General features: G+C 48.0%; 1 protein-coding gene across 1 annotated transcript in view; it reads right to left on the bottom strand.

Moving 5' to 3' along the window:
* Positions 1-164: 164 nt before the first annotated feature.
* VPS8 (VPS8 subunit of CORVET complex) overlaps positions 165-16,982 on the bottom strand; it is a 62,552-nt gene continuing 45,734 nt past the window's right edge. Inside the window, 6 exon segments of the mRNA XM_042820522.1 lie at positions 165-811; positions 1,494-1,574; positions 9,371-9,539; positions 10,380-10,549; positions 11,357-11,437; positions 16,480-16,562. Coding sequence (XP_042676456.1) covers positions 668-811; positions 1,494-1,574; positions 9,371-9,539; positions 10,380-10,549; positions 11,357-11,437; positions 16,480-16,562 — 728 coding nt within the window. The 3' untranslated portion in view covers positions 165-667.

The following is a 16,982-nucleotide window of genomic DNA, read 5'->3' on the forward strand; positions in this document are numbered from 1 at the left end:
TGGAGGTGTTCTGCAACCATGGAGATGTGGCACTGAGAAACATAATCAGTGGACGTGGTGGCGTGGGTTGGACAGCTGGACAGGTGATTTTAGTGGTCTTTCCTAACCTCAGTGATTTGAATCCCTGATTCAAATGATTCCCCATGCACACAGCTCCACGCACCTAGTTTCAACCAAGGGCCTTTTTAATGGAGATTTGTAGGAACACACTGTACCTAGATTAGCTTCCTCACGTACAGATAGTTTTCTGCAATCTGCAGCCTTTTCCAGGTTTTCCCATTCTTTGCCCTCAAACTCCACAACTGCCATGAGGGACTGGGGCATGGCATCCACCTGCAAAACCAGCACAGCCCCTTGAAGCACGCAGACTCTGGGCATACTTCTCCTGTAGAGTGGAACTGGCAGTTATTTGGCAGTTACAGGTGCTGCTTCCAGGTAAGTGCAGCAGCTGCAGTGCTCCAGTACCTTTGGCTCTGACCTGTGACTTCACAGCACCCAGTCCCACTGCCCCTCAGCTGCCATTCAGCCAGGAGCTCAGCCACTGCTGCAGATCTGTGAGCACCCAGCAAGGCCACGTAGCATGAATGGTTCTGGGAATGGCGGCGGAAGAAAAAGCCCAGTGTCGTCCTGGGAAAACATCCCAGCAGCAGGAGAGCAGGCAGCAGCGTTAATCATCTATCAGTGGTGGAGGGGCCAGGTGCAGCTGGAAGGTCTCATTGTGGAAGACGCTGCTGGCAGCAGAGTCCCCGTGGGAAACACTGAGCAGCCCATGTTTCTCCCCACCGCGGGACAGTTCAGTCAGGAGAGCTAACTGCAAGACAAAATCCAGATAGGTCACCTCCTGTGGCCAGGACAGGCTGCCCAGAGGCACTAATGTAAGGTGCAGAGAGAGCTCACGTGGGGTCATAATCTCCCTGCTGCAATGAGGAAAGCGTGAAGGAAGAGCTCCATGCTGCATGCAGTGACCCCCCAGAACTCTGCAGCACAACAATCCTGAACTCAACAACTTTCCAGGTGTCTTGAGGTTGTTTTTAAATTCCGTCATTGAAAAATAATCCCAGAGAGAGCTGAAAGTGCCAACTGGTGCAGCCAGAATGGGCAGAGGCACGAGGAGAAAGGAGGGGACAGAGGGAGGGTCACTGTCTTGGGACAAGCCCACGGGGGACTGCAGAGGGGCTCCTCTGCAAGCATGCCAGCCATGCTGTGTCTGGACAGAAGGCTATTTGCAAATGGAAAAGGAGCCTGAGAAATGCTGCACACCATACACACTTTTCAGGCCCAGCCTCAGGACTGGAGGCAGTCCCCCAGCGGTGGCAGCAGCGTGGATGTGCTGTGATGGGAAGCAGCCAGCTCTGTGCACGCTGCAGTGCCAGCACTGAATGAAATCCCACAGAAAAGCCAAAGCCCATGCTGCCAGCTCTAACATCTTGCCTGGCAGCTTGCATAGTGCCCTTCCCCAATTTGAAGCTGACAGGGTAACAGGCAGTACGTACCCGGGAGGTCCCACGGTTGAGTCGGCAGAGTTGGTCAAAGGCCTGGATTTGCTGAGGATCCAATGCAGACTCTGACCCTGTCTGATAAAGGGAACGAGGAGGTTACAAAAACAACCACATCCCACGAGAGCCCAGCCAGCAGCCAGGCAGGCTCACTGCAGTGGCACTGGAGTTGCTACACAGCTTCAGATGAAGAGTAATGGAAATGCAAATACAGGTGCCATAGTCTGCAGCCGAAGCATTAGCAATGCCTTTAAAAAGCATTATTTAAATATCCCAGGGAGGGATGACAAAGAATCACAGATTCTCCCAAGTTCGTCCCATTTTACCGCATCACGATGTTTCTATTTTGATTATTTCAAAAGCGTCATCAAGGAACTACAATGGGAGCCAGGGAGAGCAGCCTCCCTCGTGAGCAGCGATTTGGCATCTGTCGTCTTTGGGGATCTATTTTTAAGGGAACGTTCAAGATTCATTCTCAAATATTTTCTCCCAAACAAATTTCCCAAAGGCTGTTAACCCAAAGTGCTGCAGTCCTACAAGTGACTGCTTACCGAAGCTGAATTTACCACCCCCTGGCTGTTGAGGCCCCTATAGCCACCAGGCCCTTCTCCCCAGCATTTCTCCTCTGGGGCAGATGCTGCAGCACCCAGCTGCTTGATGCTTCCTGTGCTCTGTGGTGTGTTTACAGAGCACATTCCAGAGCTCAGTGAAGATGATTCCCAGTTACTGTGGACAAACTCTAAAAGCACAACACGCTAGAGGGCACACAGCCACCAGTCAGTGCCAGAACCATCCTTAACTTCTCTGGGTGACACATCCCTCCACCTCCTGCATTGCTGGTGTCTCAACGTCCCTCAGTGTCAGCAGAACACGGATTTGGGAATGCCTTATCCAGAGTGTGTGCTCACAGCCCAGAAGACCAACATTACCCTGGGCTGCATCAACACAGGGATGGCAAGGAGGGGAGGTGATTGTCCCCCTCTGCTCTGCCCTTGCGAGGCCCCAGCTGCAGTATGGCATCCAGGCTTGGGGTCCCAGCACAGGAGGGATGTGGAGCTGTTGGATTGGGTCCAGAGGAGGGTGATGAAGGTGCTCCAAGGGCTGGAGCACCTCTCCTATGAAGAAAGGCTGAGGGAGGTGGGGGTGTTTAGCTTGCAGAAAAGAAGGCTCTAGTGAGACCTCACTGTGGCTTTCCAGCACTTGAAGGGAGCTTATAAGCAGGAGGGAGACTGACATGTTGCAGTCTGATAGTAAGAGGACAAGGGGCAGTAACTTTAAAAGAGGAGAAATGCAGGTTAGCTGTAAGGAGGAAATTCTTTACTCACAGGGTGGTGAGGCCCTGGCACTGCTGCCCAGAGAAGTGTGGAGATGCTGGAGGTGCTCAGGGCCAGGCTGGATGGGGCCCTGGGCAGCCTGAGCTGATGAGGGGCAGCCAGCCCACGGCAGGGATTGCGACTGGGTGCTGTAAGGTCCCTTCCAACCCAACCATTCTGTGATTCTATGATTCCTGAAGCCTGAATAGTTTCGTTACTCTTGAAGCCCTGTACATTTTGCCTTTGAGATGTTCATCAAACAATTGGAGGAATGCCCCAACTGCTGACACCAAGAGCACGTGCTCAGACTCATTTCCTCCTCCTGCAGGACACTGTTTATATTGCAAATAACAATCACCAGTCAAGGAGCTGAGTGTTCACAGTCCCTGTGCACATGGCATAACTCAAGAGCCTGTGACAGGGAGGGTCGCGTACCCACAGCTGACAGGCTGTGCAGCACTTCCAAGGGACGTGTGGGTCATCCTCGCGTGGAGAAAAAAACACTAAAAAAAATCAACAAAAGAAAGGGGAAAAGCTGCTCTCCACATTTGCTGTAGCCACAGGCACTCAAGGACAAGGAAAATGCAATATAATTGGCCTCTCCTCTCCTGTTATCTCTCTGCCACGCGCATGTAACCATCAATCAGACTGCTCTCCAGGCTGATGAGCTGAAATATTGCAGGCAATTCTTTTTGTTGCCATGGAAACTCCTGCTGTCAGGCCCCTTCCTTTTTTAGCCGTGTCACTAAAGGCATGTTTTCACTCAGGAGCTCTGCGGAGGCTCTCAGGGTCCAGCATCAGCACTCAGGCGTTAGGAGAACGCGCTCAGCTCCTCATCCCACCCTCAGCAAAACTCCAGGCTCCGGCAGCCACTGCTGCGGGATCAGCTGTGGACCCATCAGCACCTTGCAGCCATTTCCAGCCACATCCTCACTACACCTCTGGGCGGTCTGACCCACAGCCAGTATGAGAAAATCATTAATGAGCTCCAGAAAACCCAAGGAAATCCCCCGGATAACAGAAGCGTGCCACTGCCGACCTCTGCAGACGTACAGCAGAGCGATGTGCCTGGAGCAGGACACAGCCCATCCATCCCTGCAGATGGGATACCCACTCCCCATTCTCTGCTCAGTGCAGCAGCAGCTCACACTCACGCTGGGCACTGCTGGAACATTCCCTTCTGGACCACTGCTGCTGCTTTCAGCCAAAGGAGCCCTAATGCTGTTTGGGGTTAATTAGATAAAAAACATGCATCCCCAACACCAGCAACCTCACTGGATGCTATGACCCCCACAGATGGTATTTATTTGTCACAGAGCAAAGGAAGCATGGTAGCCCATGGATTAAATCACACACACGGCGTGCCAGGCCAGGCTGGAGCTCATCCCAGGTCTGTGCCTGAGCCCGAGGTTACAGAGGCAGCAGTTGGAGACAAATACTTCATTTTCTAGGCATAAGCTGAGGAGGCTGATGAGCAGCATTCCACGACAGCTAAGGACAGAAGGCTGAGGGGCTGCAGTGTTCTCTCAGTGCCAGGACTGCAGGCAGAGAGAAGAAAGGTAAGGAGATGCAGAAGAAAGCAGTGTACGAGTTCACTGATCTCTTTCTGCCAGAAGCTTACTGATAATGCGAGCTGCTAAACTTTACCAAGAACCAAGCAGAAACTTCTACTGCTTGCCCCCACTGCAGCTTCTGAGTCTTGTGCAGCATACTGCTGTTTATGATGATATGTTTAAGAACAACCCCGGTGCTAGAAGCCCAGTTGCATCTGCCCAGGCCTTCCTGTGCTCAATTCAGACACAGCAAGAAAAGGGGCTGCTTTCACTGTGCAACGTGAGGATGAGCTCTGGGGAGGGAGATGGGTGTAGAGACTGCAGTTCTCTGTTTGAGGGATTCGTGGGGAGATGCTCACCTACTGCCTGCACCTCTGCAGGCTGCCCAGCCCAGCAGCCACCAACCTGGCTGATTCCCTCTCTTACCCTTCCCACCCAGGGACTGCAAACTGAATCCACACCATAGCTACTACTTATTTTGCTCCCTGCCTTCAAAGGGGATGCCAGGAGGAGGGAGAGCCCTACACATCCTTCCTGATCCTTTGCCTTTTGGTCATTTCTCAGCTTGAAGCAGGCACAAAGCACAGCAGGAACCAGCAGTCACCTCCCAGCAGCAGCAGCAGAGCACCCCAGGCCAGGGTTCCTGCAGTGCCACGGAGCTCCAAGCCATGCAGCATGCTGGCTCCCAGCCCCTGTGAGCAGATGGAAGTCACACAGTTCCTTTCCTGCTCATTCTCCCAGGCAGATCCACAAAGACAGACTGAGAGCTGCAATTTCACACTGCAGACACGCAGCGATGTGTGCTGGTCCCTGGGAGAACAGACACCACTGTCAGGCAGTGCTACACTCCACAGCTATTGGCAGCAGGGACTGTGCAGTTTGTGAGAATAGCAACAGGCTCAGCAGCCCAGCATCTGTCACTGCATTTCTGTGTCTATTTTACAGGCCCTCATAGATCTGAAATGTTTTGTTAAAACGGAGGGATTTTCATTCAACCACAGGAATGTAGTTTACCAGTGCTGTTTAATATCTTCATCAGTACCAACAACAGCGGGATCGCATGCATCCTCAGCAGTTGGTGGATGACACCAAGCTATGTGGTGCAGTCAGCACACCTAAGGGATGAGATGCCATTCAGAGAGAGCTGGGCAGGCTAAGCAGTGGGCCCAGGTGAACCTCATGAGGTTCAACAAACCCAAGTGCAAGGTCTGCACCTGCATCACGGCAACCCTGCTATCAGTACAAGCTGGGGGATACATAAGGACAGGGCACAGCCCCACTGAAAAGGACCTGGGGATGCTGATGGATGGCAGCTGGACACGATCCAGCTCTCTTCTTGATGCTCATTAAAACTCTTGCACTCAGAACGGAGCTCACCAACTGCAGTAACTGCAGGGATCACATGCATTGTCTGCCCTGCCATGACTTGACAGGATTAACCTCCTGCATAAAACATATCTGCTCTCTGCACAGCTCTAAACGTTCTCAAACATGGAAGTACTACTGCATTTTGTAGTGTTTCAAGGTGGTTTTCTGCTGCATTTATAGAACCAAGAACCATTTATAGTCCAAGAATCAAGACTGTGCTCCTCTCCCTCATACATGTAGGTGAAAACAAACCATCTCACCACAACAATGCCATTCAGTTCTGAAGATTGATGACCAAGACACTAAGACCACTACACTCACGTATGTAGGCAGATGCAGTGACTGCTTTTACCTAACGTGCCTCAGTTAACATCAAGCACCACCAGACCAAACTTAAGGTTGAAAAGAGACGACAGAAATTGACACACACAAAAACTCAATTTTTGTAAGGATGTGAGAAGAGGACAGGACAGATGCTCAGTGTGGACACTGAAGATTATCCTGGGGAAGACAACAAGGTCTCAGTGATAACAGTGCACAAACTTCCAGTAGGAAGATAAAGCAAAGAGCCCCTTTGGCTTCCTCTTGCTGCTCCCTGTGCAGAGCCCGACACCGTAACCCTGTGTGAGAGCAAGGCTCCTTTCAGCAAGTGTTCTCATCCACTTCAGCAATGTCAATGCTGGTCCATGGCACCTCTCCATCCCCTCCACTTCCAAGGCACTGCTCCAGAAGCCACACGTACAAAGCAGAGGCACAGAAAGCACTGTCTACTGGGCTGTCATTTCACATCTAAATCTCAGCAGCATCGTAGAATTCAAACTGACAGTCTTTGTTTCAACAGAGCAGAACTGGTACTATGAAATGCACTCCAGATGCTCAGTGGCATTTCTTAGCATGAATTTATTCCTAATTCAAGGCTTGCTAAGAACATAAATATCTAAAGTGAGGATTTCACTGTGGAAAAGACGGCATTATATTTTACTGAGGGACAGACAACACTTTCAGTCTTCAAAGCAGCAGTCTCCCCATGGATCTGTATGCAGAACGTCCCAGAAGCTCCGAGCTGGCTGTGCAGGGTGTGGGGAAGGCAGGGCTGGGGTTGGGAGCTCCAAGAGTTAGCACAGCATCCTTCTGGGGTTCTCTGTTTATTAAAATTACTTGCAGAGATGCCAGATGCAGAAGTGAGGACAGTGTGAGCAGCACAGGGCTGGGCCTGCCTGATGGGAGCACAGAGCAGCCCTTCACTGGAGAACTGTGACGTGAAAAGGCCCAACAAACCCAGTGACAAAAGCAGCACTCAATCACTGAGTGTTTACAGCACCCTGAGCAGTGACTGTGCTCTCTTGGGCACTGACTGAGCACCACAGAGAGACCTGAACATGGCTGGAGGTTGGGACTCTGACAGTCCCTTTCCTTCAGTCCCTTTGCTTGTCTGCTCCTCCCATCTCGACACCCTGCATTGTATCCCCCAGGCCATGGAGGCACCTGGTGCACAGACCCACAGCATTCTGTACACATCAGTGCCACGTCAGGATGAGCGTGGGGACTGTGTGCAGCCCAGCTTTGCTGCTTCCATGCCCAGCTCTCTAAGAACCTCTGCTTGAATTCATGTGAGGCTGCATGCGCCCAAACCCCACAGCACTGCCTCCTGCAGAGCTCTGTATCCCAGGCTGCTCACCTCCTGCTTTTGGTCCTAGGAAAAGGCATCTTCTCCCCTTTTCCAGAACAACCAGATCTCCAATTCCCTGGCCAGATAGATCCTTACCTCAGGGTTCATTAAGACTATCAAAAGTTAAGCAAATGAACCTCCTGGAGAAGCAAGAGATTACAGCCTCACTCAGTCTAAACACATGCTGTTTTTTAAAGATCTGACTGCACAACACATGCAAACACAACAGTTAAGTATTGTAATTCAAACACGTAATGAACATCACAAACTTGAAAAGGATCTGGGACAGCAGGGGAGCAGGTGGGAGCCTGAAGCAGAGAGAGGGCTCTGACGGACCAGAGCCGAGATCTGCAGGGAGTGGGGCTGTTCCTGCCAAGAGCACATGGCCGAGCCAGCAGGGCAGCACCAGAACTCAGATCACCTGGCAGAGACATTACATTATTTGTGTAACCCTTTCCTTCCCCATCCAGTCCCTCCGTATGGCTCCCATTAAGCCCTGAGTGCCCAGTCCCTCACTGCTGCAGACAGTTGCAGCAGCATCCTATAGTGCCCCAATCGCTCCCACATCATCTGGATTATTTTCCACTTCATTCTCTGCAAGGATGCCCAGACCAGTATTAAAGGGAGGACAGAAGGCTCGAGAGATAACCAAGCTGTGAGGGATTGCTATAAGATGCCAGGCATTTCATTGATTAATGTGATTTTGGTATTGAATGTTGTCTTTAGCTTTTAAAGTTAAACCTGGTGTGGCACACCCATTCACACACCTTCAGAGCAAAAGCTTAGAGGGTAAAACATGGAGATGCTGTGATTCTGCCCAAGTTCAGAGCAAGCACCTGGGTGCTGATCTACCCAAGCGTGGCATGCAGTGTTCATCACTGGCAAATATGCATAGCTAACAGTGTTGACTCGGTTAAAAAGTAGTGTTTTGTAGCTGAGAATTCGCTCTATTAAATAGTGTTATTGTGCTCTTTGTATCTGATATATTTTCCATGGAAATAAATAGGAAGCATTACTTTTGGAGCATGCTATGTAAATATCAGGAAAGCCTTTTTCCTGTCACTGTATAGGAAACTAACACAATTTGACTGCAAAGCTTGCATCATGTTCCACACATTCCTCACAGATTACTTCTCCCCTAAGCCTCCTTTCAAACAGGAAGCTTCGCTTTTGGTTAATAGAGAAGCTGATGGGAGTTGACTAATGCTGTTAGCCATCTTCTGATCAGAACTGATTTGGCAGAAATTGAAATAATCTGTTATAAGAAAATAGAAGTACTTCTATAAGGATGTACTCCCAGACTGAATGAGCTCTCAGAAGTGGAAATGCATTGCTTTGCATGCCATCGGGGCGGTGACAAATGCCCAAAGCACTGAGAGGCATTTAGAAACGAACCCTCTCCAGTGACCTCTGGGACATGGGACAGCAGAGCTCAGTTCCCCCAGTTCAGAATTCCTGAAGACATCCCAAAGATGGGATTTTGCTCAGTCCCCAATGTATTTTGCACAAATACAGCGACAGCAATCCTGACTGCACGCAAGCTTCTTTAAACACTGTGCTGGCATCTCTTACCCAGAGTCAGACTGCCCAGTAGGGGGGCAGAGCAGAGGTTCTATGGCCCAGCCACAAGGAATGCACCAACTTCTACTACATGTTTTACATAAAACACAGCTAAATATAGTTTAAAAGGAACTGGCCCTGCTGGCCCATCTCAGGCTCTCACAAATGAATTTCTTCTGGTGGGTATCAGCTCTGCTCCACCCTGGCTAGCAGGTCTGGATGAACACATTTCCATCTCTTGTATACCCACACCAAAACTAAATGACACCCATCAACATGACACGTTACCTGCCAATGCTGTTGGACACTTACCAATCACAGGCTTGTCTGGAAGCAGAGTAAGACAGAAGAACAGAGCAATGCAGCACTTCTCTAAGTTAATGTGGAAAGCAACCACATGAGGAACCTTACCTGTGCCAAGGAGGTTCCACTTCCTTTCTTCAGCTCTGAGAAGTTCTCGCTCAGTTTTCCACCCTTGCTGCTCGAGTTGCATTTATAGCACATCCACCGCATCACATCTTTGCTTACTGCCCCACACTCCTTACTGAGCAGGCACAGGGAATGGTATAAGTGGCCACAGCTGTGAAGGTGAGAAGATAAATCTTTTGTGAGGTGCTTGAAAGCAGGGTACTGCAGCCTGACGGCTCTGTGCTTCAGAGAGGAAAGCTATGGCCAATGAAAACCAAGGCTGCTTACTGGTAACCTCGTATCAGCAGTGTGCGTGCTCACTTCATACCTGCACACTGCCCTGCAGGACCTCTAGACTCATAAAAACAGCAGCAGGTGCCCACTTGTTGATGCAGCTGCAGATCTCAACACTAAGGTAATAGCCATCCTACATTTCACAGCCACCTGGCCACAGACAGGAATATCAGTGATGCCAGGCACAGTCAGGGATGCAATCGATCTGAGGTGTACAAATAAAACCACTGCTTGTGACCCAGTGGACACCTGTAGGCCCAGCCCTCCCCAGCACAAAGCACTTTATTTGAGATGAAACAAGCAGTATATCAGCTAGCAGCAAAACACTTCATTTTACACCCCTCCTTTTACTTGCTGCAGCCAGTTTCCAGACCATTTATGTTTTATGAAGCTCTCTGTAAAGTGTTCCTGCCGTAGTTCAGTAAGGGCACACAGGCAGTTATGGATATCGACTATGACTGTGCTGCCTGCGTACAGCAGGGAATCACCTTCTGCCAGGTTAAATGACAGGGGAGTGCACAGCTTACTGCTCTCCCAAAACTGCAAGGGGATTCCTTTCAGCTGAGGCAGAGCTGGCTGCATGCAAGGAAGGCTGGCTGAGCAGTCTGACTGCCAGCCCACGTACAGTGCAGGGGATGTGCTCACAGGAATACTTCTGTGGTTTTATTTTTTAAGCTAATATCATCATCTCGCCCATGACTTTATCCCTTCACTTTACCTGAAAACAATGATTTCATCAGCGCTTTCTTGCCTCCTTTTGTACTGCTGTAGACAAATGCAGCAATAATCCTGCTTTGGGGTAAGCCCTCTAGTGACAGAAGCTCTTAGGTTACACAGGGACCAGTGGAGATCGTGGTTTAGAAGGTTTGTGGTCGTCTCTAAAAGAGTCTGCATGGAACACAATATATAGAGGTCATTTTGTCATCTCCTTAGAGCAGAAGCTCCACAGCCTTCAATTCTTCACAACGAGCAGCTTACCGGATTGCTAAGAACAAAACCAGCCACACAAATTGCTTCTCCTCACATGTTTTGCAGCTGCTGCCTTCAGAATACTTAGCCTTTTATCACACGTTAATGGAGACAATACCTCTTCACTCTTAAATGGATAGATAAGTGCTTCATTGATTTTCGTCCAAGAGCGTTAAAAGATGTGGGAGAACAGGCTCAGCTTGTCATCTTCCCTACCAGACTTCTCTTTTTCCTCTTTACCTGGTAAATCACTGCATAAATCCCTATTTTTTGTTAGAAACGCACAGATAAAAATCAAAGCAGAAAGCCAGTGCTGCCCAGGGCAGACCCCCCTTAAAGATCACAACAGACCACCTCTCTTTATCTGCAGTTCCCTACAGTAAAGCTATTTCCCATCTTACAGACTAATTTAAAAGGCACTTTGAATCCCTAACTGCAGGATAAGCTGGAGAAAACACGGGTGTTGGTGCTTCCAGTACATTTAACACAGAATTCAACTACAGAAATGTTCACATCACCACGGATCTGTCAGTCCCTTCATTTGCAACCTGTTTGTGAGCAACACAGACTTGTTCCCCTTCCCCAGATCACACAAACACAAATCACTCGCATGGCCATTTACTTTGCTCTGCAGAGAAAAATAGCAAATGAGAGAGCAGTAAGCTGGATAGCTACAAGTAACCCCTGCACGCAGCAGTGGGTAGAGCAGAAACACATGCAACTTACTTGTTCATAGTTAAATGTGTCCAGCATTCCCAAGACGAGACCTTGAATTTCTCCAAGTTTCCCTTTTCCATAAACTGGATCCTGTGTGAAAAAACCAAACACTGTAGGACACCATCATCTATTCTGTGTTTTTTTTTTTTCATTTTTTCCTTCTTTTTCCCTCCCTTCCAGACTGGTATTGCACAGGGCAGTTATGATCCTGTATTTGCAGACGCGGTGTGTGCACAAGGGAAGCAGAACAATCAGATGTACTGAGGGGAAAACTGGTGATTAGCAAAACGGAGTAGATGACAACATCAATATTAATGACTGTATGAGTCCAAATGTTTTTGAAGTGACCTTGGAAGCTCCAGGAGCTGCGGGAGGTGGTTGGAGGATGCAAACCAGCAGGAAACACCCTGCAGCAACAGAGCAGGCAAAATAGCACTGAAGCCAAGCCACAACACCCAGAGATCACCGAAACAGCTCCAATGTCTGCCAGGCAACCTGACTACAGCCTTCCCAAGAACCATGATGGGCAGCAATGCCAACGTGCAGGTGTCAAGAAAACTAGCACTGAGTCATTTCAGTCGAGTCAAACCCAGCTGCAGCTGACAAACACACAGGAGCTGCAGAGGCTCCTTGCCACTAGGTGAGTGGCACAGCCTCAAACAACACGGTGTTTTCCTTCTGCATGCATAATTCACAAGCAGCAGCATTGAAAATACACTGCACTGAGTCACTGCATGAATTACAGACAGCAGCAGGGCTTGCACGACTTCCATCAGCACCTATGAGATCTACAACACAGAGAACGTTGGGTTTGGATTCACCAGATACTTCTGTGGCCAAGGAAAGCCAAAGAAGTAACTCCAATTGCTCAGACGGAACCATTTACACAAGGCAGATTAGTGCAAGTAAACACTTTGAAAGCATCTTGTTTCTTGTCTTTATTGAGGAAAAGTAAGAGGAGGAAGATGTGACAGAAACAAGCAAGGAACAGAAGAGCCACCCACAGATCTGCAGAGGAGGAAGGTGAGGTGAGGGTCACCTCCCAGTTGCTCAGTCTTTCTTCAGGCTCAATAACATCTAAACCAGTAGCAGGTAGGAAGAGAATTGCCTTTTTCCCCAAAGAGGGCCACGTGGTCCAGCAGAACCTTACACCGGACACGGCAGCAGTGTGCAAGCAGCTCCAGCACATTTCCTGCTGGCAGCCACTAAAGCCATGGCTGCACAGGGCTGGGCTGCCTACCTGCCTCAGGAATAACATCTGGAGCTGTAATTTCACATTCCTAGCAAGTTATAAAGCCGCCTTCCAATCAGCTGGGTTCAGCTCCCACGGAATTTATAGTCACAAGAGCCTTCAATTACTTTTATGAAAGAATATGTTTCATTAATTCCACCTTGTAAGTTTTGTCTCCATCTGGGATTTATGCGTGCTCCACATACACAGCACAGGGTTGCCCATCACTAGAAATCAGTTGTGCCAAATGAGGAACAAATCACAGCTGCTTTTTCCGGGCTGGGTATTTCCATGGGGACCTGGGAGCACTCAACATGGCAAACTGGAGCCAACCCAACTGCCTGCCTAGTGTGAGCAGCACCAGCAGGTCAGGGAGAGCCGGTGAGTCCTGAGCTGCAAACCAGAGCTGCCCTTCTTGTTTGAGGCAACAGCTGCTTCTATTTGCAGAACATTCCTAAGGATTAGAGCTCTATAAGGGAATTAACCCAACCTTTCAGACCTCTTCAGACAGCATCCACACTCCTTAATGACACGACACCTCAAGAGCATCCCTCTAATATTGCATCCCTCTAATATTGCTCCTAATATGGTTATTTCAGACTGTGTAATAAATCATTTTTGTTAAGGACAAAAAAGAACATAAATATTAATCACTATTCTACATGACTTTTGTAATACAAAGCTGAGTCCGTGTGCTCTCACGGGAGATGCAGGGAATTCACAGCCACAGAGCTGCTGACAGCCCATTGCAAGGTGCCCTTTAGCACTGAGTGTTGGTTGCAAAGTTAACATTTGCCAAAGGTATAATCTCTAAGCAGTTAAGCCCAGAAAAGGAAGAAAAACAGTCCACAAAAACTGGAATACTTAAATTCCTTTTCGGAAAAGGGAAGATAATCTAATTCTATTCATTGATGTCATTCACCTTATAAAAAAAGAAAGCAATGGTTAATTCCTGGGCAGTTGTTCTACCTCACAGGCAGCAGATAGAGCACATCCATGCACTGCCACAAAGACCCAACCTCCACTGAAGCAGCATCTGAAGGCATCTGCAGACTTCCCAAACAGCCCCTGTCCTTCCTCCCACATGCCACAGAAACACCCTGAGGGCATCAGAAAGGCTGCCTGCTCCTCAGGGCCCGGAAGAGCTCATTTAAGAGCATATTTGTGGTCACAAAGTGGCACTGAAATGACATTTGCAAGGAGTCCCTACACACTGCTGCGCCAAGACAGCACTGCTTGGCAATAGGTGTTAGAAGTTTAGGTGGATTCAAAGAGCCACTAGAGAGCTCTGCAAAAGAAACACACACCCAGGGCTAATAAAAGAGAGAAGCTCTAGTTCAGAAAGCTGCTTAGAGCATGGGTGCCATGTTGTAAATCTCCCCTGCCGTGCATTGAAATGGCATTCCCAGGCAATCCAAAGAAGCAGATGACAGACCATGCTGCACAGGAAGGCAAAAAGTCCAGTGCAGTGTAACAGGGAAAGTCTCCTTCATAATCCCAATCAAGTGTTCAAAGCCTCTGAACATTAGGGCTGTGTACTCAAGTCACAGCCACACCACAGGACATGGAAACCACCCCCAACCAAGGAAATCACAATGCACAGCATTCTGGCCCATAACCTAAAGAAGATCAAAGGAATTCCGAGGCAAAAATCTACCTTAAAACAGCCAGCAATTTCTAAAGGATATGATTAGACTGTCCAAAACAAAGCTTCAACTATCAGGGGAATCTTAGAGGCGCAGTGAGGATGGGACAGCTGACACCTTTGCTGCCTACAGAAGATGTATGAGTACAACCATGATCATAAGTGTTTGCAAATTAGCCATCAAGTGAATGAAATCTATGAAAGAATGAGTATTTAGAGGCAAAATCAACTTATTTAGCTATCTAATAAAGCAGTACCATGCTCCCTTCCATAGCATCTTCTACTGAGTTTCACAACATCATTTTCCCCACACTGCTTTTGAGCTACAAGGTACCCATTACTACTACTGTTCTGTGAAGTTATTATGCTAATAAACGTGATCAGGAGTCCCCTCTATTCGAATGTATTTATGAGAAGTCAACTTCTCCTCCCATCTTTTGTTCTAGCTCCACAAAAATGCGTGCCTGATTAATCTCTGTTTTGTCAGACTGAATTTGTAAGGATGACCAGGAAAACAGAATGAACCGGAACAGTTTTTCCCCATACTTCCAACTCCAGTGACCAGAGGTGCACATGTTGCTCTAAATAACACCCTGGACATTGCTGTCCCCAGCAGAAGTACATCCCAGGAAGCATCTTAGGCACTGTTATCCTTTGCAACAGTGCCTCCACTTTTACGAGGGTGGTTAGTGATAGGACAAGGGGGAATGGTGTTAAACTGAGACAGGGGAGGTTTAGGTTGGAGATTAGGAGGAAGTTTTTCAGCCAGAGGGTGGTGAAGCACTGGAACAGGTTGCCCAAGGAGGCTGTGGATGCCCCATCCCTGCAGGCATTCAAGGCCAGGCTGGATGTGGCTCTGGGCAGCCTGGGCTGCTGGTTGGTGACCTGCACACAGCAGGGGGTTGGAAGCAGATGAGCATTGTGCTCCTTTGCAACCCAGGCCATTCTAGGATTCTCCACACCAACCATTTCACTGTACAGCTGAAATGTACTTCATTCTTTTGTCGCCTCCAGGACACAAATGCCAGTTTCCATTGAGGCTGTAATACAGAATTTTCTTACTAAAAGAGAGACTCTAAAAACAAAAAAGGGCAATAAATATTTGAGGGTTGCACAAGAGTTTCTAAGTCTTGCCAAGGAAGAATGGGATCCTCCTGCAAAGAGTAACACCTCCCTGCTGTGTTACCTTCACAGTGGTCACTGCTCTGCCTTTCTCTCCATTCTGGTTATTCTCAGTACCACCCAAGAAAGCCTCCCTGCCAACCTCCAACCTCTTCATTCACAGCTTCTGGATCATTTCCTGCCTATACTGAACACCAAATAACACTCCACAGGAAACTGTACCTAATGTTCTAGTAAAACCAAATGAAATGTTATTAAAGAGACATTCAGTTTGCTTGATGCTTTCCACCTTTGATAAAACTGTATTTTATTTGATCACAGCTTTCTATCCATCCTTTTACAACATCTTTCAACGTCATTAATTACGACCTTCTCCAAAATCCAAGACTGTGCCTAATATTCAAGATCAAACTAACAGGCTGCTACAGGTATGCACTCACCCTGTGAAGTCTGCAGCTTTTCCACTTCTTTCTCTATCTGTGATAGAAACTGAAGAATAATTCAACACCTTCCAACCTCCTCCTCTTTCCTTCCTCCACTGAGTGATTCAACACAAATCTGCTTATGATCATTCAACCCAATATATCTGCAATCATCAACTCAGAGAGATGTCTGCTGCCACAAAAAAAAAAAACAAAACACATATCCCTAAAATTGTACTGTACCATCACTTAACAGGGCCCAGTCTTGATCTCTCTCCTCTTCAAAGCCCACAAACTTTGATTTAGTGTTTTCATAACCATCTACCCCAGCACTTCAGCTAAACAGCTTTCAACAAATGTAGTTCTGGGCAGTTAATAGTGGCTGGAGCAGCCTCCAGAACTGCCAGTTTCAGTCTCAAAGTAATTACAACCTCGAGATATTATTTCTTTTGGTTTGCAGAAATTACCTCAGTTGTCTCCACACAAGTCTGTGTGTTCCCACACCTCCTGAGACTGCCAAGCCTTTCAGGTCACGCTACCAAGTTTTATGACTCTCACCAACTGAATGTTTACTGGAATACTTTGAATCAGACCATCAGATAACCTGACAAAAATTGCTACCACATTGGGAATATGTTCAGCTCTTCCCCATAACTGAATGGCACAGCTTGGTAAAAGTTTGTTTGTTATGCTTTTCCCCTCAGAAACTCACCTGTAGAATTCTCTGCAGGATTGAAGGAAGAGCAATAAACGCAGCCATGTTGTTCAGCACTTGCATCGTCAAACTCTTCAAGGCTGAAACACCATGCATGAAAAGTCGCCAACACTCATTAGGATTCGAGGAGTAAAGAGGTGCATCTTTCAGATTAAGAGTTTCATTTCAGTTCATCTTTTCTAATATGAAAACAGTTCTATCACTTTTTACCTTGCACACATTTTGCACTGAGCATTTCAAAAGTATCAGCATCTCAGTGTCTCCCCTCCTGCTTCCCACATACAGTAAGCTTTCAGATCTTCAGCCTTTCTTTGCAATACTGCCCTTGTTCATCCTGCATCAACCTGCATCCCTTTTTCATGTTGCAATCCCACTGACTCTAACATTTCCTAGCATTAGCATTTGCACGAAACATTTTTTCCCTCTTCATCCCCCAATTCCCTACAGTATGAGCCAATATCTGATACATGCGGACAACAGCAATTCAGCTTCTTGGTGGG

Source organism: Centrocercus urophasianus, unplaced genomic scaffold (genome assembly GCF_019232065.1).
Source record: "Centrocercus urophasianus isolate 14NV4802_14NV808 unplaced genomic scaffold, USGS_Curo_1.0 seq_19, whole genome shotgun sequence".
NCBI lineage: Eukaryota > Metazoa > Chordata > Aves > Galliformes > Phasianidae > Centrocercus > Centrocercus urophasianus.